Below are 21,117 nucleotides of genomic sequence, written 5' to 3'. Positions count from 1 at the left end.
GGTAGTATGAAATTTTTAAAACTCCATGAAATTTTTACAGCCCTTGTCACGTCTGGTTTTGTTGGCCTGGGTCTGGCTGGCTGTTTTGGAGTTGGCTGGTTCAAAAGGATGTAGTGTGTTGCCATGACAATATTCTTCTCCAAGCAGGAAGGCCCCCGAGGTTGGTCCTGCACAACTGACCGTATATTTCTTGTGGCTTTTCCCTTGGGGAGCTTCAGGGTTCCGATCCGTCACTCCTGGTTGGTGTTCCTGGGAATCTGGGGAGAGTCAGGAGGCTCTAGGCCCCCTCTTCACTCAGCCTATAGATGAAGTGAGCTTTCTTTGTCAAACCAAGGCCCAGCTTGCTTAGGGCCGTGGATCAGATTAAGCTAATTTGGGTACAAAGCAGAAGTGGTTGGCAGGGGCATCCCAAGGCCATGGGGAAGGTGCTTTCTGCTCCTTTAATTAGCAGCTCTTGTAACACTGTGTGTGGATTCTCAGCTAAGGAAGGCATGCCTCTCCTGCAGCACTTAGCATGAAGGTTAGTATCTCCAAGGATGCCAGGCATGGCAGAGATGTCTTTCGCACGTGACTGCCGTGGGATCCCTTTGTTCTCTGCCCAGGGTTCTCCTTGAAGGACAGGCAGATATCCTGGTGTTCTTCTCTTAGGGTGTGGCACACATGGCGTCCAGGTGGCCACAACTCACCAGAGGACAGTTCAAGGTGTGGCTCTGCAGACCTTGTGTGGTTTGCACTGGGGTTGCTACAAGCCCGCTCCTTTCCTGTGTACGTCCCTGCAGCTGAGACAGACCAATTCGAGGACCCAGATTTGAACATCAGGGGAGATCACAGTAAATTTTCAAAGAGGGAGTTACTAAAAATGATCCCCGGAGAGTTTCTCTGGGATAATATTATGGTCACATTGGACCAGGTGCAAAGCTGGTGGGTACCCATGTCTGCCTTCGAATGGAGATGGGAGGCTGGGACAGAGGCCCGGCCCTGGGCCGTATATTTTGCTGTTTAATTTGGTTTGGTTAGTTACACGTTGGCTCTAGGAAAATTTATGTCAGGTTTGTGTGACAGCCTTCGTGTGTTACTTAGGAATTAAGCATCTTCTCTGATAGCGGGTATTACCTTGGGGGACCCGTGCTGTAACCTGAATGGATCGGAAGGGCAGGAGCTAAGAGCAGATTCCCTAAACCCAGAATGTCCAAATTCAGTGAGTCCAAAGGGAAGAGATGAACATTGATAAGCCAGATGCCTGACATACGCTCTTAACATAATCCTTGAAACAGCCAACTAGGACGTTTTAGGCCCATTTCCCAGGTGAGGAAACTTGAGATTCGAGAGGTCAAGAAGTAGGGCACCTGGCTGGCTCATTTGGTGGGGCCTGTGACTCTTGATCTCAAGGTTGTGAGTTTGAGCCCCACATTGGATGTAGAGATTATTAAAAAAAAAAAAAAAAAAAAGTCAAGAAGTGACCTGCCCAAGGATACCAAGCTGGTTAGGGCGCACTTCCCATCTCACCTACCTAAAATACTGTCTTTCATCAGATTTTCTTCTTTCTCTATTCCCTCCCAACAAACTTTATCTCCCTTTTCCAGAAGCATCTGTGTTCTGGCTTGAAACAGTTTCATGAGCAGAGAGATCTAGTTGCTTTTAAGCAGTTAGACCCATTATTATGCCTCTAGATTAGGATGATCAAGACGTTGTGCAACGATTCACCCCGTTATACTTTTCTAAAAAACATTTTTACAAAAGATTTTTATTTATTTATTTATTTACTCACTTACTTACTTGGGAGAGGGAGTGTGCATGCCAGCTGGGGGTGGGAGAGGAGAGGGAGAGGGTCAAGCAGACTCCGCACAAAACACAGAGCCCGGTGCGGGGCTCAACCCCACCACCCAGAGACCACGACCTGAGCCTCCAGAGTCAGATGCTCAACGGCCTGAGCCTCCCAGACACCCCTAATATACTTTTTAAATTAAAGCTTAACAGACCTACAGAGAAGTACACAGATTGTAAAGTGTTTAGATTAATGGCTTTTTATAAAATGAACCCACTGGTAGAACAACCACCCAGATTAAGAAATAAAAACCCAGTTACATTTTCATGCTTCCGATCCTTTTCTTAGTTTTTGCCAACGGGAACCTCTGGCTAGACTTATATTCTAACTGGGCTGTCACAATATTTGTCCCCCCCAACTCCATCATGGCAGTATTGGAAGATCCCCTAAAATGCTGGGTAGTTACAAGTCAGCTAATGAGTCTGTTTGTCACTAGTGAGTCCTCTTTATAGATGGCCCAGGACTTCAAAGGGGACTTCAGACACCTCCCAGGAACGAGGTAATGGTAACTCCTAAGAGAGTTTAAGAACAGAAGAACAGCTTATCTCATAAGTGAAACTCAGGGAGGCTGAAGAATTTGCCCACAATCTCACATCAAGGAAGCAGGACCAGCAGGCGGCGATTTCTACACAGTGTGCACACGCACGTGCACACACGCTCACAACCCCCCATGCATGTTATCTGAGAAGTCCCCATTGAAATGGATCCTGACTAGGAAGGAAGCCATTGGCAGGAGGGTCTACACGGGGCTGGTGAGGTCACCCCCATGGAGGCTACCTACTAGCTCTAGGACTTGGCTCCCTCACTTCAGATGCCCGTCTGCTCTCAAGGGGGCCACTGGCAAAAAGACAGCCCTGTTCACCCATCATGGCATGTTGGGAAAGTTGCTGGATGAAACCAAACCCTGTCTATGGCCAGAATGTTCTGTGAGCAGGTGTCCCATTTAGCACCACCTCTCTTTTCCTTGGACTACAAAGACGGAGGTTCCAAACCTGCTCTGCCACTTACCAGCCCCTGTGCCACAGGCGAGTCCTGACCCTGACAACCTCCCAGGCTTGTTGCAACGTTCGGCCCTCTCAGAGCTGGGGGAAACTTTGCAAACGACAAGGCACTCTGTAATCATAATACTTATCCAGAAGGTCCTATGGGCCGGGCAGGCAGCTAAATGCTGCAAGGGTATCTCCTTTACTCCTCTCCACAGCTTATATGAGAAAGGTGCTTCTCTTAGCCCCATTTTCCGGGTAAAGGACTTGAGGAGTAGAGAAGCAAAGTTACTGCTCCGGATCACACAACCACTTCAGTGATGGGCCCCATGCCGACCGAGGGAGAGTTGATGTCTAAGCGACCTTGCCTGCCTGCCGCTTAAAAGCAGTCAGTCATTTGGTAGCTATTTTTTGAGCCTGTTAAGTATCAGGCATTGCTCTAGGTGTTAGGGAGGCTGCCTAAGCCCACAGACGAAGCCCACACCCTCCCAGAGCTGATGTTCTTGAGCCATGAGCAAGATCCTTTAGGAAAGAATTCTCTGGGAGGTTTGTGTTTTTGGACACTTTTAGAGAGAAGCCCGCCTCCTTTCTCCCCAGTCCTCCCCCGACACACACACACACACACACACACACACACACACACACCTGCTTGTTCTTCATTGTTGAAGCCCACCAGAGTTCTCCAATGAGGGAGATGATGGCGGAGAGCCGGGTGTCCCCGAGTCTGTGTGTCTCCGACGCCCTATGAATAAAGACCTCACCAAGCAGTCCACTCCCTAAGGGACCCCAAACTCATCCCCTAGCCTCATGCCCTGCCATTTCCCTGCTCCCACCCAGGGCCACTGGTGGGAGCATGGCAGGTGTCTGCCCAGCAGTAGGACCCCATCTCAGCCCCGGCGCACCTTCTCAGGGCCAGCAGACAGCACTCAGGCCAGCCTGATAAGAGGCTCAGGGGGCCCCCTTGCTCACGAGGCCCTGCCACCTCCACGTAGCCTTGTGTCTGTTATTCTCTGTATCTCCAGACACAAAGGGCCTGGGTCTGTTGCGGGCACTCAGCTGCCAGAGCGGGGAGGGTGGGCAGGGGTTACGAGCTTTTCAGAAAGGCCAGGGTAGAGGCAAGAGTCACCCAGGTGATCCAAGCCGTTCCCCGGGGACCCCAGCCCAGGACCACAGTGGAAGGTTGCTGCTAATTGGCGAGCCCCTGATGGGTTACATCTACTTAGCACCCCCCTCCCCAGAGACTTCCAGGATGGTCTTGGCACAGCATGTGATGCGAGAGCTCCCCGCCTGAGTCTGGCACAATCTGTCTGAAATTGTGAACATGGAGCCTCTTGGTTTTTTAATTTGTAGTTTTGTTGTTGTCGTTCCCTGCTCATTGTTTCTGGGAGATTGGTATCGGTGGCTACCCTGACTCTGGTGCCCCCAGCCCTGGGGCCCTCTCAGCAGGCTCCTTCCACACCCCCCGGCCCTCCAGACCTACCACTGGAGGGCTTGTGGGTCAGGGAGCAGCACCGTCCCTGCTCCCGCTCCCCCCACCCCCTGCCCCGACCCTTTGCCAGGCCTCAGGGCCCAGCTCTCGCCCCGCCATCATCCCCGCCACTGACACAGCTTGTCCGCCCTGTCGCAGGGGGCAGATGGCCTGTCGGAGCCGGAGGGCATCTCTCTGAAGCGGGTCGCTGTGGTGGAAGATTTCTTTGACATCATCTACTCGATGCACGTGGAGAGCTCGGCGGAGCCAGGCAAAGCCCCCAAGCACGCTGGGCAGAAGAAAACCTACCGAGCGGTGAGATGTCTGTCTCTGGGCCTCTGCGGGCAGCCCCGGGCCTTGGCAGGAGGCCACGGGCTCCACACATGTTGGGCGGGGGCAGGGCAGGGAGCTGAGGCGTGATGAAACGGCCTTTGGGGACCCAGGGGGGCACAGGGCAAGGGCACGACAGCCAGAGATGGCTCAAGGGGGGCGAGGGGGCGGGTTCTGTGGTCTGAGCACAAAGGAGAAGCAGGTTGAAGGGGGTGAGGGAGGGAAGGCAAGAGATGAGGGCAGGAGCAAAGCCCTCCTCTTCCAGTTTCTGCTTCACTTATTCCCTCCCCCCAGCCCCCTGCAGCCGGCTCTGGGACTGTGGGGGTAGGGGTGGCCAGATAACAAGGCTCGAAAGAGCGAATGCTTCCATGGCATTTACCATGTGCCAGGCCTGCCCTAAATGCTTCCTGAGTGTGTGAGTTCATTCTGTTCCCTACCCCGGTGTGAAGTCCGGACTGGAAGTTCCCCAGGGGAAGTCTGGGGACATGGGCCCTACCTCCAGGGAGATCACAATTCGACTTGGGGTGGGGAGGCAGAGAGCAAAACCAAGACATGAGAACCAGAAATGTCTCCAAGACTAGCTTTGAGGGAACAAGAACCCCCAGGGCATTCCGCAAAGGCGTCTCTAGACACTGACGTTCAGTGCTAAACCAGGGGGCGCTTCATGGAGAAGATGGCATATAAGCTGGCATTCTAAGCTTGGGTAGGCAGAAGGGAGCTGAGACGGTGGGAAACGTCACACATGGGGAGGTAGAAGAGACGGGGGCCAGAGCAGGAGGGTCCTACCTGGGTTCTGTTCCCATCGCCCTGTTCACTGCCATTGCCATGACTCAGGCAGAGCTCTGACCCCGGGACCCACCACTAAGTCAGTAAAGCCAAGCACTCTGACCACTAAACCAGTAAAGCCAAACATCTCTTGGGATAGAGGCACTATGGTCCCATTTTGCAGTTAAGGAAACCAAGGCCTGAAAGTGGATCTACCTATCTAAGGTCACATAGCACTTCAGTGGCCGTCAGCTGGTATCCTCTTGTCTCCTCTGTGTTGACGCTCTCTCTCTGGCTTCTTAGAGAACTGCCCCTCTCACCGGCCTTCCCCGCCCAACGCAGCTGTGAACTCCAACCCCACCCCCACCCCAACCCCCCAAGGTCTTCCTATAAATAGCCTTGGACTGCTGTGGAGGTGGCCTGTATATTTTCCCATATGGCCTTGTTTTTTTTAAATTCCAACCATCTGGTTTGTCCTTGTCCCCAGAAGGTGGCCTTTGCCCTAAATGAGTCTTATGGATGGACCCATGTGCCCAAGAACCTCAGAAGATGAGGGGCTGGGCTGAGGGAGGCTGGAGATGATTCTACCACCCGCCCTCCCCCTCCTGCTTCTCAGTGCATGTGTGATGGAACAGGGAATCCTGAAGGTCTTCCCCCCAGAGGGTCATAGATGAAGGGAGAGATGCCTGAGCCAGAGCCTTTGTGGCCCCTTGGTATTCATGAGACGTAGCACATCTTCTCAGTGTTCAGTCTGCCGGTGCTGGGCAGTCTAGCACCTCCCGGCCACAGCCCTCTGAGCCTTCACGTGGACCAGGGGTGCATATATGAAGCCGGGGCTCCTGTGTTCTCCATTTTACAGATGAGGAGACTGAGGCTCAGAGAGACTCATAATCTGCCTTGAGGTCGCCCTACTGGTGTTCAGAGCTAGGCTGCTGGCCCCAGAGCCCATGCCCTGGCCACCTCCCACTCCTGCCTCTCTATAAACCCCGCTGTGGTCAGCTAGTAAGCCCGATGACTTGCTGTTGTCAAGGTAAATGGGCTTGGGCCAGCCAGACCACGTGATTTCCCTGGTCTCCTTGATGACCAGCACCCAGCCCCGTGCCACAGGCACTCCCAGGGTATTTATTTACTTATTAATTTTAAGCTTTATTCATTTGAGAGAGAAAGAGAGAATGAGTGGGGGAGGGGAGGGCCAGAGGAGAGGATCTCAAACGACTCCCTGGTAAGCGAGGAGCCCTGAGCCTGAGCCCTGATGCCGGGCTCCATCTCACAACCCTCAGGTCATGACCTGAGCCCAGAGTCAGAGGCTTAACACACTGGGCCACCGAGGGCCCCTTCCCTGGGTATTTCGGAAGGCAGGGTCTGCAGCCTCAGTGCTGTAGAGAAGGCAGGGCTGGACTGGTCCCACCAGCCTCTGTGTCCCTGGGCCAAGCGGACGTCCAGCCCTTTGCTCTGCACTTCCTGGCTTCTCGTCCATATGCCCGCCGCGTGCCCCACTTCCCGCTGCCCAGCCTGGAGCTGGCACATGACTGGCAGCGGGCCAGCTGGGCTGCGCACAGAGCTGGAATTTCAGCAGCAGGGCCAAGGCTGAGTGGAGCAGGCCAGGGCCCTCCTGCCGTGGGTGTGAAGGCCAAGGGGGCTGCTGCACCTCCCTCCTCCCCGGTGTGCCTCCTCTCCCTTCCCCCTCCTCTTCCCCATCTGTCACCCTTCTCTTGCCACCCTTTTCCTTTTTTGGGGGTGGGGGTGGTGCCTGGAGGCTTTTGTCCCCCTTCTTTTCATCTGATCCCATTTTCCTCAACCCAGGCCTAGCTCTTCAGTCCCACCCTGCCCTCCTGGGAAAGAGCCCCCAAGGAAACTCTGTGCCGCGACGGCCGCAGAGAGGCTGAGCCCGGCACCGTGGGGTTTGCATCGGGCCCCTGGCTGCGGGTTTTTGGACTTTTCTCTGTGTGTTTTGCCAGACCTGAATCCTGGGACTGCCTTGCCATCTCTAGGCCACTGGGGGCCTTCCAGATTCTTACAGGCCTGAGGTGCCTGCAGGAAACAGGGGCTGGAAGGGAGATGGGCAGACTTGTTCAAGGGCATTAAAGGAGGCACATTCTTCTGTGGGAAAAGGAAGCTTCTGGCACCCACCACTATCCAGCAGTAGATCAGAGAGAGCAGATAATGAGCTTTCTGAAACTGAGGGTATGAGGGATAGATGGCCATTTACAATGGGTAATGCAGGGCATTCCCATTAGGGGCAGGAAGTCCCTGCCATACTTTGCCTCTGATGCAGTGTGACCAGGGGATCCAGAGGATCCCCAGGGGGGACTTGCCCCCGCCCACAGGGTCTGGGGAGGGTTCCAGGTGGTTCTACAAATTCCCTGATCCTACACAGAGGACAGGTCCTTTTTCAAGGGGCTTATTTTGGAGTCTGTACCCATCTGGGTTGGAGCAAGCTCCTTGCTTCCTTCCTCTCTCCCGGGGTGCTGGTAGGCTGGGTTGAGCGGCAGAGTCTGGATCTGGCCGCCCAGACCACATTGGAGTTGGGGCCAGATGTGGTCAGCAGCTGCTCCAGGCCCACCACGTGCTAATCCACCGCAGGGCAGCAGGAGGATCTTGTAAAGTGGTGCAAATCCCCCCAATTGGCCTCATCTGTCCTTGTCGGCCCTGGAGCTAGGGAGCGAAAATGGGGCCTTACAAGTCAACGACTCTGCAAATAGCTTCTGCTCTCCCTGCCCGTGAAATCTCCCTTCAGTTTTACCACCGGGAAAAACACGAAAGGTCTCAGTGTCCAGGCAGGAGGCCCCGAGTGCAAGGCAGCAGGCTGCTGGGGGAAGCGGGGTGGGGGCAGGGGTCCTGGGGCTTCCCTTCCTTGAACACAGCAGCTCCGTCTTTACCTGTTTCTCATTTTTGCTTCACACAAGAGACTATTTCCAGAACTGTGGTCGGAGCTCCAAAACTATCCGAAAACCAGCCGCCAATTGACTAGGGAGGGCATAAGCGAGGATTGTCCTCCTCCTCCTTTCAGCTCGTCCTGGGGGCCTGTGGCCTTGGACCTCTGTGTGGTGGAACAGGAATGGAGGTCCCATTTCTTATGTGGACAAGCCAGGAGAGTGAAGGCTGAAGGCCCCACGGGGCCCTTCCTCCATGCCGGCCTCTACAGCAGCATGGAGCTGGGCAGGCCTCTGCCCCCCCAACTGACGCCCCCCACTCACCCCCCACAGCTGTTCACGAGGCTGCAGACCTTCCAGCCCCCCAGGGCAGGGCTTCCAAGGGCTTCTCCCCCAGCCTTCTCCAGTCCACCCCACCTGCTCCTGTGCTGCCGGAAGCCACATGCCCAGTGCTCCCTGCCCCGTGGCCCGCCAGCCAGCTTGGCACACTGCTGGGATCCCTGCCAAGGCCAGGAGAGCTGGGGCTGCCACTCTGGCCCCTGGGCCGGGCCCTCTCTGGGAACTGCCCCTGGATCCTCCTCGGTGGGTCAGGTGGCAAGTGGGGCCTCTGCCCGTGCTGCCGGCCACCCTTTCCAGAGCAGCCCGGCCAGGAAGGGCTTCCTTGAGCGCTGGAGAAATGATTTCTCTGCCCAGCAGCCGGTGAGCTCCGCAGAGCGAAGTCAGGCTGTTCCTATGGCAGCAACTTCCCTCCTTTCCCAGCGGACTGTGACGCTCCTCCCCCAGGTCCTCAACTCATCCCGGAGGTCTGACCTGGGACGCCACACCTTGCTGTGCCTCGGTGGCGGCAGGGCTCACCTGTTTGCCCAGCTCAGCTAAGGTCCCGCTCTTTGCCTGGCAGACACCCTGCACCCTTGCCCCTTTACTCCTGCCGCTATCGGCCCTTCAGGCCCAAAGGCCTGAGAGGGACATGCCACCCCTGAGACTTCCAGGCAGGTTGGGCTGGAAATGAAGATGTCTCTGTGTGTGGCAGGAAAGCCCCCATCCCGGAGCCCTTAGACCTGAGGAGGACGGGCCGCCTGCCCTCCCATCCACCAGCTCCAATCAGAGCGCAGGGCTTTGCCCTTGTCCCTGACCTCCAGAGGAAGGCAATCAGACAGGGAATTTGGAAGGGAGATAACTCATCAAGGAGCCTGCCTGCTCCGCAGAGCATCAAATCAGCTGAGAAATAACAATTGTGTCACCAAAATTAACTCTGCCTTTGCAGCCGGCCACCAAGCAGGGGTGGCCCCCGAGCTCCACAGACCAGCTGAGCTGAGGGCACAGCCTGAGCTGGTCCTCTGAGGGCCTGGCCATAGCCCTGGGACCCTGCCCCGCCCTCCCGCCCTCCCTCCCCAGCCCCGGCCCCCCATCCACTCCGCCCTACCCTGCTCCACCTCCTGACCACCACAGAGATGGCACAGGGCCCTCGTGCATCCCAAAGGAGCAGACCTTGTGCTGTCCTGGAGAGCAGTCCCCTCCCTCCGTGGGCTGACCAGAGCCCTGGGCCAACTTTCCCTGGCTGGGCTGCAGGGAGGATGGTGGAATGCTGGGGTGATGCTGCCCCTTAGTGGAGAGGAGCGGGACGGCCTGGGCTCTGGGAAATGGGCGAAAACCAGCAACTGGGCAACTACCAGTCTCAGCCAGCGAACCCAGGCCTAAGAGGCCACCAAACCAGGGCAAGAACGTTTCCCGAAACCCAGAGCAAGAGGGTACATCTGGGCTTCTGGGCCCACACCCCCTCCTCCACTCCCAGCCTGTTTCTTGTATTCCCTCCCACCTACTTCTCCTCCCATCCCGAGTCCCTGGCTAGGTGAGGCCCCCTGGAGGCAGTCCTGGCTTGGTGTGTCCTGGAGCATTGGCTTTGGTCTGCCACTGCCTCTCACAAGCTGTGTGGCCTTAGGCAAGTAGGTCGACCTCTCTGGGCCCTGTGACCTCACCTGGAACGTGGGTGTCCTTAACAGCGTTTCCAGTTTGAAAATTTGTCATCAGATGCTCACAGCGCTCCCTAAAATGTTCTCTATCTGTGAATGACTGCAGGAGAGACCTTTTTAGAACCTCGGGCTCCGTCCATAGGCCCAGAGCTGGTAAATTCATGGGTCTCGGTTTATCCATCCGTAAGAATGGAAATTGTTTCACCCTCCCCTAGAGCAATGTTCATATACTCATTTTTCAGCAGCAACAATTAAATGCTCTGAGAGGAGTATTACTTATTAAAACATAGGTTAGATAATGTTTCGTTGTTTGTGCTTTCTCAATTTCTAACTCTTTTATTCAACATTTTTTTAAAAAAGTGGTTTTCCATAAGACTACTAACTCATTTCCATGGCTAAGAACTGAGGACACCTGCTCCTTGCTCCTTGAATCCCTTCCCTTTCTTCAAGGGCCAAGCATCTGCCACCAGCACACAGATCTTGGTGACCTGGTGACCAGGCGGCCTCCCCCGGTCCCATATAATGAGCAAACCTTTTCTGTCCTCAGATTGCGGAGACCTATGCCTTCCTCCCGCGAGAGGCCGTGACCCGGTTCCTGATGAGCTGCACCGAGTGTCAGAAGAGAATGCACTTTAACTCCAACGGCCTGGAGCCCAAAGGTAGGGGAGGAGGCAGGGGATGCTGGTGGCTCTGGGACGCAGTGCAGGGAGAGGCCCTCCCACCAGCAGGGCCCGCCCCTTGCTGGCACAGACAGAAAAGTGCATGGCCAGTGGTTGTCACAATTCCCAGAGGCCAGTGTGGGTCCCTGCCCAAAGACCCTCATTTTTTTGTTGTTGTTGTTTCTTAACTGTAAGAAAAATGTCAAGTTTCCTTGAAAAGCAAATGGTACGTTCCTACTGCCCATCAAGACCCTCTTCTCCCACTGAGGTTCCTGATGGAAACAGATCATCTCGCCCTCTTCCCTAAGTTCCTTCACTCTTGTCACCCAGACCTCGCCCTGAGCGGTGTCCTCATGGGTCTGGTCGCACTGACCGGTCTGTGAGCTCTCAGGAGACAGGGGCACGCCTCTCGCCACCTGTGCCTTTTTACCCTCGAGCCCCACACCTACTGATAGGAGGTCCTCCCTGAGTGTTCCTTCCCTCCCCACAAACAACCAGGGAATCTGTGGGGATTACTTAGAATTTAAATGCCCGGAGCACTTGTGACCAGCCGAAGTGGGTCCCTTGGACAGATGTCCATACCCTCCAAATCAACAAAGCTCAAATAGATGATGACAAAGAAATCATAGCATAGGTGTCAGGTGGGGTGTTTTTCTCTTTTGTTTTGTTTTGTTTTGTTTTGTTGTGAGTTTTTTGGGTGGTCTCCAATGCCCGTGAATGACTGACACCAGCTGACAGACCAAATCCGGAAACCTTCCCGTCTGTGGGGTCATCAGGCCACGGGTACATGGGTGGCTTCTAAAGCCTGTGGGATGGGAACAAGTGTGGCTCATACCTCATAAATGCTGGGTTCCTGGTTTAAGAGCAGAGCCCCCCCAGGCCACACTTGGGTTTGAATCCCAGCTCTGCCACTCAGCAGCGCTGTGTCCCGAACAAGCGATTTCAGCTCTCTGAGTCTCAGTTTCCTCATCCATGCGTAGAGTTAATCATGGTGCCTACTTCAGGGGACCCCTGAGGTTTGAGGGTTCAACCCCATACCTGGCACGGGGCTCACGCAGGAGGAGGGAGCTGGGGCTGTTGCAAGGCTGCCAATGCCTCGGAGCTCCCCCCACCTCCTCCAAGCCCTGGGCCAAGAGGATATTTGGTATTTGGTGCTTGCAAATAGGCCAGGAGGGCTTTCCCTGCTGCACCCCCACCCTGTCAGGGTCTGGGTCCCCAGGCGCGTGCCCTGCTGGTGGCTGCCTGTCCCTTCCTGTTCTGGCCTAACCGTTTCCATAGCAACTGGCGGAGTCAGACACTAAAGCGCTAGCCTAGAGGAACGGAGGCGAGGCGAGGCCACCAGGGGCCTGCTTTGTGGGCTGCTCTGGGGTGTCCGCAGGCTCCCTCTGTTGTGCTGCTGCCAGGGTGGAAGACGACTGTCACCTCCCCCACTCCTCGGTGATGGTGGCCAGGTCTCTGGGGTGGCAGCTCCACTCCTTCTCATCCATGGGCTCTGGCCTGGCCAGGAGGCAGCCTGTCTCTTCTTTGAGCTGCCCCCACCGTTCCCACCCCCCGCCCCCGGAGAAGGAGGAGGAGGAGGACGGGAGGGATTGGCGGGGTGGAGGGGGAGTTTGGGACAGAGAGAATGAGAGAGAGAGAGAATGTGAGCACTTCCCACCAGGAGGGAGCCTCCTGGAATTTCAACCAGCTCTGTGGGCTCTGCAGAGGAACCTCTCTTTCCAGGGTTTTGTTCCAGGCCGGTTAGGGCCGGAGAGCAGGCAGTGCAAAGCTTTCGGGGACGTCCTTGCTGGCGGCAGACAGAATGCTGCTTCTCGGGCCCCAGGTGCACAGCTTGCCCCACAAGGAGGAGGAGACACTGAGGGAGTTGGAGACAGTGTGGCCCATGGCAAAGTACGGTGGGGGGCATCCAGCGGGCCTGGCTGTGGCACCGGTTGCTGTTGAGTATCCCATGGCAGCCTGGGGACCTCTCTTCATAATAGCTTCCACGATCCTATGAGGGATCTGTCCCAGCTTGTAGCTGAGGAAATGAGGCACAGACGAGTGTCACGGTGAAATCAGTTGTCCAAGCTCCTCCAGAAGACAGGAGAACTTATTTTATCATCAGCAAAATGGGAGGAATGCCTGCCTCTCTGAGTTGAATTAAAGGAGCCCATTCTGGAGGGCTCTTGGTGCAGCAGGCACGTGGGAAACACCAGCCTGTTTCCCCCACCCTCTGTGCCCGGTGTCCAGACACAAGAATGCCAGTGTTCAGGGGCTCCACAGGGAGACAGCTGATCAACCACCCCACCTAGGTGAACACCCTGGGTATGCAACCTGGATGCTGGGCAAAAAGGAAGTGCTTGCTTTCTGGAAGCTGCTAGTGGAGAGCCTCGGAGTCTAAAAGGCTCCCCTGTCTGCTTAATGGCCAGAGGCATTAGCTGCCCGGGCTACCCTCACCAGCTGGCAGGGTGTCCCTTCCCCTACCCGAGCTGAGAGCTTGCAGATCTGATTTCCTCCCACCATACTGGCCTCTCAGGGTGCGGCCATACTGCTTGCTCTTTCCTAGGCACCCCTGCCATGCCAGCCGCCCTCCTCCTTCTTCTGCCCCAGGCCCCAGACCCCGGCTGTGTTCCTGTCCCAGGAAGCGGGGGGGGGGGGGGGGGGGGGGGGGGGAGCTGGAGGGGGACAGGGAACAGGATGGAGACTTCTCGAGGGGCTGTTGGGAAAATGCCTGGCTTCCTGGCCTCGTGTTAAAAAGAAAGAGAGGAAGCAAAGCAGCCTCCCCTGCTCAGCAGTTTGTCCCCGGCGGAGCGTGGGGGCCTGGACAGTCCCGTGCCCTCCCCCAGCGCCAGGAGCAGAAACAAAGGAGGCTGCTGAGGATCAGGAAGTCCAAGGATGGGAAATTCCAGGGCCTCCCGGCTCCACGCTCCTTTTCCACAGCCCTGAGTGAGTCCAGGCTTAGAGAGCACAGAGGGTGAGAACCGGGTGTGCCCTCAGACCAGCCCTAGCTCCTGGGGAAAGGGGCCTCTGCAGACACACTCCGGTTCCTCTGAAGTGACAAAATATACATTGCATGGCAACGAACCAGGATTAGCAGTGGGCCACCAAGTTATCTACAGCAGGGACCCTCCCTCAGAGACAGAATCATCCACTCCAGTGGTGGTTCATTCGCACCAGGCCCAGACTGCTCTGTCTACTTCCAACCCCCTCTGTGCCTAGCTCCCCAGATCCTGTCCTCCCCTCAGGTGACCCCATTCCAGCTGCTTCCTTTGCCCCTGCAGTCTTTCCCATTTCAGCCAGGTTGCTGGCCTGGCCTGGCCCAGTTTTCGTACTCCCTTGCTGTACCACCCGAGGAGGGTGCCGCATCTGAAAGATGGTGGTACTCATACTAGTACCCGCCTTCTGGAGCAGGAGGGTCTGCGTGGAACTCCTGAGGAGTGCTGAGTAGCTGCTGGCTGGGTAATTGAACACTGTTCGGATCCTCTCTCCGCAAAGCCGTCTTGAGCTATTCCAGAGCCCTCTGAGTTCTTCCTCCCCTGAGCTCTAATAGACTGGCCATCAGTTCCCCCTGCTGAGAGCATGGCTTGTGCCTACAGGGTCCCCCCACCTGCCCCACCCCGAATGCACACACAGCAGTGCTTCTTCAATACTTGCTGGTCTGCTGACTCACATCCCTAGGACAGAGGCTTTCTAGCACCCCCTGAGCCAGCCCCAGGCCCCACATCTGTTTCCAGATCTGAACACCCCCACAGTCTGGTGGCTCTCATGGCTCTTCTGGGCCCTCCTGATGCCCACACACTTGAACACCCAGCCTCGCCTGGAAGGCTGGCCACTGGCCCTGGGAGCCACGGGGGTCCCTGGACTGAGTTCTTCCATACTATAGGTGAAAGCTCCCGAGAACTGCCCCCATGTGCTCCACCTGGAGGGGCGAGGCCCACTGCCTCCCTTGAAGCTTGCCTTGATGGGTGCATGCCATTGGAGCCTAGCGATGGAGGTCAGCGCTTGGCTTGGCCTGGCTCCAGACGCCCCATCACTGATTATTTCCAAGGCCCGTAAACCCAGGGCTAGCTCTTGGGCTGGTTTCATTTGTCCTTGGCAAAGAGTGTTGAGACATCTCTTTGAGAGGTTCCTCTGCCTCTCTCCCCAGCCGCTTGCTGGATCATGGCGGCCCTGTGACCCCTGCGAATGCCCACCGCCCCAGCGTGGCTCAGGCATGGCCGCTCTGTGTGTTGACCATAGCGGGGGCCGGCCTGTCTTCACAGAGCCCAAGGAAGCCGCTGCTAGTCACCTTAGATTCTTCCCAGCCTGGCATGCGTCTGTCCTGTGAGCACAGGACCCCTTAGGGCTCCCGCTGGCCCCTGCTCCTCGCCTCCTTTCTACCAAGCGGATCCTCTTCACGGGAGCCGAACCTCCAGAACCCTGGGGCTCCCCACAGCCCCAAAACTTGGGGCTCTCCCGCGGTCCCACCACCAGCTCCCAGCACCTTCCCTCACCCGGAATGCCCCCCGCCCACCGGAACTCTCACTTCTGGAGGCGCAGGCGGGAGCATTTCACTGCACCTGGGTCTCAGTGGGGGTGTGTGCGCGTCTGTGTGTGTGTGTGTGTGCGCGCGTGCTCAGGGGAGCCTGGCTCCTGGTCTCGAGCCCTCCTAGTTTGCCTCTGGGCGCCAGAGATGGTTTCAGAGCTGCCGACATGCTGGGGTGGGAACAGGCCAAGGAAGATCCCTTTTCTGCCCTGAGAGGGCCATCCTAGCCGTTGCTTTTTTCTTCCCTAAACCAAGCTGTACCTGGCTTTTTTTTTTTTTTAAGATTTTATTTATTTATTTGACACAGAGAGAGAGAGCACAAGCAGGCAGAGAGGCAGGTGGGGGGAAGGGGAGGGGAAGCAGGCTCCCTGCTGAGCAGAGAGCCTCATGCAGGACTCGATTCCAGGACCCCAAGATCATGACCTGAGCTGAAGGCAGAGGCTTAACCCACTGAGCCAGCCAGGAGCCCCTGTACCTGGCTTTATTAAAAATACATGCTCATAAGCAGTCGTGGCATTTAGGCAGGCCAGGGGTGGCCGGCCTCCGTGGATGACCAGACACGGAGAGTCACCATGACACTCGATGAGGCCTTCCTTTGCGGCTCTGACCAGCCCTCCATAGGGCGAGGGTGGCCCTGCCCGCAGCTTTTCACCAGACAGCCATGTCTCTGAGGAAATGAAACAGAAATGGCCGAATTCTCCGTCTGAAGACCCAGCATCTGAAAACAGGAACCAGGGCCCTGTTGAGTGACACCATCTCAGTGGGGTTGCTCAAATGTCTGCCTCACACATGCTTCCAGCCCCGTCACTCTGGGGCAGGAGGCAGGTCCCAGCATGCCCCTGGGTTCCAGGAGGTCAAGTCTGGGCTGAGGGTGGGGCGGCACGAAGAGGACCCAAGGCCACAGAAATGGATTTTAGTTCCCTCCACGCCAGGCGTCTGGGCAAAGGTGCCAGTGGACAGCCGGGCCAGATCCCTCCGCCACAGAACCAAGAGGAAATCTCTATTAAAAAAAAAAAAAATTCAGCCCGTTTTAAGCCAGTTTCTGAGATATTAGTGACCTTTAGTTCTTCCTCGAAGAATAAAAATCTTCAAGAACACAAAAACTCTGAGTGTGACAACACAGATTTAAAAAAGCAAAACAGGGGCGCCCGGGTGGCTCAGTGGGCTAAAGCCTCTGCCTTCGGCTCAGGTCATGATCTCAGAGTCCTGGGATCGAGCCCCACATCGGGCTCTCTGCTCTGCAGGGACCCTGCTTCTTCCCTCTCTCTCTGCCTGTCTCTCTGCCTACTTGTGATCTCTTTCTATCAAATAAATAAAATATTTTTTAAAAATAAATAAAAAGCAAAACATAGTTCTGCATTTTCTTTTTTTAAGATTTTATTTATTCATTTGACAGAGATCACAAGTAGGCAAGAGGCAGGCAGAGAGAGAAGGGGAAGCAGGCTCCCTGCTGAGCAGAGAGCCCAATGCAGGGCTCGATCCCAGGATCCTGGGACCTGAGCCAAAGGCAGAGGCTTTAATCCACTGAACCACCCAGGCGCCCCTAGTTCTGCATTTTCATACAACTTGGTAAGAAATGTTATTCAAGCTGGATGGTTCCCAGAAGGATAGCACCTCAAAAGGACACCCCTTAGTCCCCCAGATGCGGTCTACACGGACTCTATTTTCTGGGCCGTTTTATCCATATCAAGCAGGGGACTCCCTTGTCCCTTTTGCATAGCTTCACCCCCTTGTTTGAAGGGACTTTTTTTTTCTTTATTGTTAAACATTTATAACACAGAACTTGTCATTTTAATAATTTTTAAGTATACAATCGGTGACATTATTTATATTCACACCATTGGGCAACCATTCCTGCTGTGTTTCCAAAACATTTTCACCACCCCAAACAGAAACCATGTACCCATGAGGCAATAACTTCCCATTCCCAAGCCCCAGTCCCTAATAAACTCTGTCCCACTTTCTGTCTCAGTGAGTCTGCCTAGTCTAGATAATTCCATCCAAGCGCAAGCCTATGGTACTTGCCCATTTGTGTGTGGCTTCTTTCATATGGCATAGTGTTTTCAAGGTCACAGGGACCTTTCTGGCCTGGCCTCTGGCTCCTCCACAGGGGCCCCGGCACCCGGTTGCCCTTCAGCCCATCTCTCCAGCCCGGCGGTGATGGGGGAGGACAGGCACTGGCCAGTCCAGAAGTCGCTCCTGCTTCTCCTCGGACTGCTCAAATCCCAGGCCCTGAACAAAACTAGGCACCAGGGGGAGCTTTGGGTGAAAAGCCTGGAGTCTTGGAGGCAGAAAGAGGAGGCCAGAGAACAGGTAACCAAGACTCATCCCCAGGGAGAGGGTGAAGCAGGGTCAAGTGACTAATGGATCAAATGAGGCCCCACTCAGGGTGACAGACTCCAGCAGGGGACTCCAGCGTTTTGAGATTGGTCATCTGAAGGCATCTGAAGAGGAAGCTGAAAGGGGGGAGGTGGTGTGACAGGCTCCCTTTTAATCATGCTCCCCATCCTCCTTGATTTATTTCTGTGCTGTTTTAGTCTGCCCCTGGGGGCACCTGCAGGGGCAGCTCAGGTGCAGAACACGAAGGCTGGGTAGTGTCCACTGCGGCAGCCTCTGCAGAAGGCAGCTTAGCTGGAGGTTTTAAGTCACGAAACAGTCCTACTCTTTGACCCATGAATTCCATTTTTGGGATTGTCTAAACAGGACACCATCAGGGGCACCTGGGTGGCTCAGTCAGTCAAGTGTCTGACTCTTGGTTTCGGCTCAGGTCATGATCTTGGGGTCATGAGATCGAGCCCTACATCAGGCTCTACACTCAGTGCACAATCTGCTTGAGATGCTGTCTCCCTTTCCATCTGCCTCTCTTGCACGCATGCCCATGCTATAAATAAATAAAATCTTTACAAAGGACACAATCAGAAATACACACCAATATTCACAGATGAAGATGTTCCCTTTAGTATTGTTTACAATAGCCCCCAACAGGAAACAACCTAAGCAGCCAGTTGCAAGTGAATGACTTAAAATAAATTATGATAAAATAGTACACAGCTATGAAAATGCTATCTGCAAAGAAAAACAAGATTTTTTTTATTTTTTTAATTTTTAATTTTTAATTTTTTATAAACATATAATATATTTTTATCCCCAGGGGTACAGGTCTGTGAATCGCCAGGTTTACACACTTCACAGCACTCACCATAGCACATACCCTCCCCAATGTCCATAACCCCACCCCCCTCTCCCAACCCCCCTCCCCCCAGCAACCCTCAGTTTGTTTTGTGAGATTAAGAGTCACTTATGGTTTGTCTCCCTCCCAATCCCATCTTGTTTCATTGATTCTTCTCCTACCCCCTTAACCCCCCATGTTGTATCTCCACTTCCTCATATCAGGGAGATCATATGATAGTTGTCTTTCTCCGCTTGACTTATTTCGCTAACCATGATACGCTCTAGTTCCATCCACATTGTCGCAAATGGCAAGATTTCATTTCTTTTGATGGCTGCATAGCATTCCATTGTGTATATATACCACATCTTCGTTATCCATTCATCTGTTGATGGACATCTAGGTTCTTTCCATAGTTTGGCTATTGTGGACATTGCTGCTATAAACATTCGGGTGCACGTGCCCCTTTGGATGGCTACGTTTGTATCTTTAGGGTAAATACCCAGAAAACAAGATTTTTGATGGTGGGTGAAATGACTATGATGATGTTATGAAAAAAAATTTTTTTTAAGTGGACTACATAATTTTCTGTATGCATTTTAATATCAAGTACACAAGAAAGAGAAATCAAAGGAAAGAAAAAACAAACAGAAGCATATGCCAAGCTGCTTGGTGCTGCTATTGGGTTTTTTGTTTGTTTGTTTTGTTTTGTTTTGTTTTTTTTCTTTACATCTTTCCACACTTTGCACATGCTCTACAAAAGGAGCATGGCTTACTTTGATCTTCAGGACCAGGCCTCCTCTCCATGTGATTAAGGACGGACCAGACTTTGGGAGATGGGCGCTGGAGGCCCGGGCCAGACCCATGATCCATATGGTACCTGCCCGTGCTTTTGGGAGGATGCAGTGGGGGTGGGAGATGGGGTCAGGTGGTGGTGGCATGTGTGCCGCAGGAAGCTGGCTCAGACTGGGGTTGGAAGCATAGATGCCTTCGAGGGCCTGGCAAAAGTACTCAGGTGAAAATGGGCATAGGAAATGAGAGCTCTTGCCCCATCTGCAAGAAGGAGCTGTGGCAGAGCCGCACTGGTGGGTGGCCCCATGGCCACATGGGCCCTGGGTGACCAGAACTTCCATTTTTCAAAGCAGCCAAATATTCCGGAATTTTAACCTGTGCTCTCTTCCCAAACACAAGCACCCACCCCACTGCAGCCTCTCCTCAGTGCCTTTGGTCCCCATCCACGGGCCAGCTGTGGTAGCTGAGCCGCCAGCTTATGAGCTCAGGCCTGTTCCTTCCTCTTCCTCAGGCTCTGTGTTCTCAGTGTGGGTGACAGGGTGTGGTACCTGCCAGGGGGCCCTGGCACAGACTCAAAGTGGCTTCCTTTTGTTCTTTCTATCAGAAAACGAGCCTCCCTCTCCCCTGGTCTCCGGGATCATCGATTACAACATGCCCCTTACCTCCACGTACCTGAAGCAGATGAAGTTGCGAGTGATGAACTCCCAGGAACAGGTAAGGCGCCACATTCCCTCACCTGGCCTGGAAGTGTGCAAACCCGCCTGGATGTGGTTGGTTCTTTCCAAGGTGTGGGGCCACAGCGTGTGTAAACACACTGGGAATCAGAGAGGCCCTTATCTGGTGATCCGGGCCTTGCCATCCAGGCTGAGGGGAGAGAAAGAATGTGTTCCTGGTTAGGGGGTCAGCTGGGCCGACCGCCCTATGAGGTCCTCAGTAAAACCCGGGAAGCTCATGCTTCTGTGAACTCTCCCCAAGGGCATGGAGGGAGGGGGTGTGCCTGAGCTGTAGACCTTGGCTCTTTGGTTGTTCTCTCTATGCTTGCCATTTGTCTGCAATGTCGCTCACCTCTTTCCCCCAGGGAGGTGAGAGAGGGTCCCTGGCTGCTTGCCTGTGGCCTCTGGGGGCCCAGGCAGGCCAGAAGGATGGGCTTTGGAGGGTGGCCTGCATAAGATAAGGCCCTGGGGCCCCCTGGCTGTCCAAGACTCCCAGCTATAGATTGCCAAGTGCTGTCAGGCACCATGGAAACAGGCTATGAAAAGAAAACCACTCTTGCCTGCCTCCCCACACAGTCTACCTTCTAGCTCTTTGCAGAGCAAGTAGCATGACTGTCCTTTAAGGAAGGACTAGGTGAATGCCACCCGCCTCCCTCCGCCACCGCCTAAAACCAGGGTCAGAATTTCTTATCTCCCGCTTCAGATTTTCTCATCTGTTGTGACATATGAATCTGCCGTATCTTGGAGGCCTACCTAGGGGAATGGGTCTTCCGCCCCCCTCCCCCAGCTGACGGTCTGACTCCCAGCCCTGGGTGCATGCTGTCCCACATACTGCCCGTCTCCTTGACAACCCGAGCGTGTGCCCGCGGTGGGCGTGGACGCCACAGCCAGCTCCGAGGTGAAGTAACGGGATGCATCCAGGTAGCATCTAGAAGCTGTGGCTCCCAGCTCGAGGAGTGGAGCTGGCTGTCTTGAACACGGCCGGTTCCACCCTCCTCTAAGCAAGGAGGGGTGGTGTGTCCTCCCAGCCCCTCGCCTCAGCCGCCAAGGGTTGAAGGAAGTAAGC

General features: G+C 54.8%; 1 protein-coding gene across 3 annotated transcripts in view; it reads left to right on the top strand.

Moving 5' to 3' along the window:
- NOL4L (nucleolar protein 4 like) overlaps nucleotides 1–21,117 on the top strand; it is a 131,004-nt gene that overhangs the window by 45,804 nt on the left and 64,083 nt on the right. For all 3 annotated transcript variants that reach the window (XM_082745953.1, XM_082745955.1, XM_082745954.1), the window contains exons 2-4: nucleotides 4,436–4,591; nucleotides 10,762–10,873; nucleotides 19,943–20,052. In XM_082745953.1, coding sequence (XP_082602079.1) covers nucleotides 4,436–4,591; nucleotides 10,762–10,873; nucleotides 19,943–20,052 — 378 coding nt within the window. The remainder of the gene's footprint in view (nucleotides 1–4,435; nucleotides 4,592–10,761; nucleotides 10,874–19,942; nucleotides 20,053–21,117) is intronic.

Source organism: Mustela nivalis, assembly GCF_964662115.1.
Source record: "Mustela nivalis genome assembly, chromosome: 8".
NCBI classification, from domain to species: domain Eukaryota; kingdom Metazoa; phylum Chordata; class Mammalia; order Carnivora; family Mustelidae; genus Mustela; species Mustela nivalis.
This window is presented reverse-complemented; position numbering and strand designations above follow the sequence as displayed.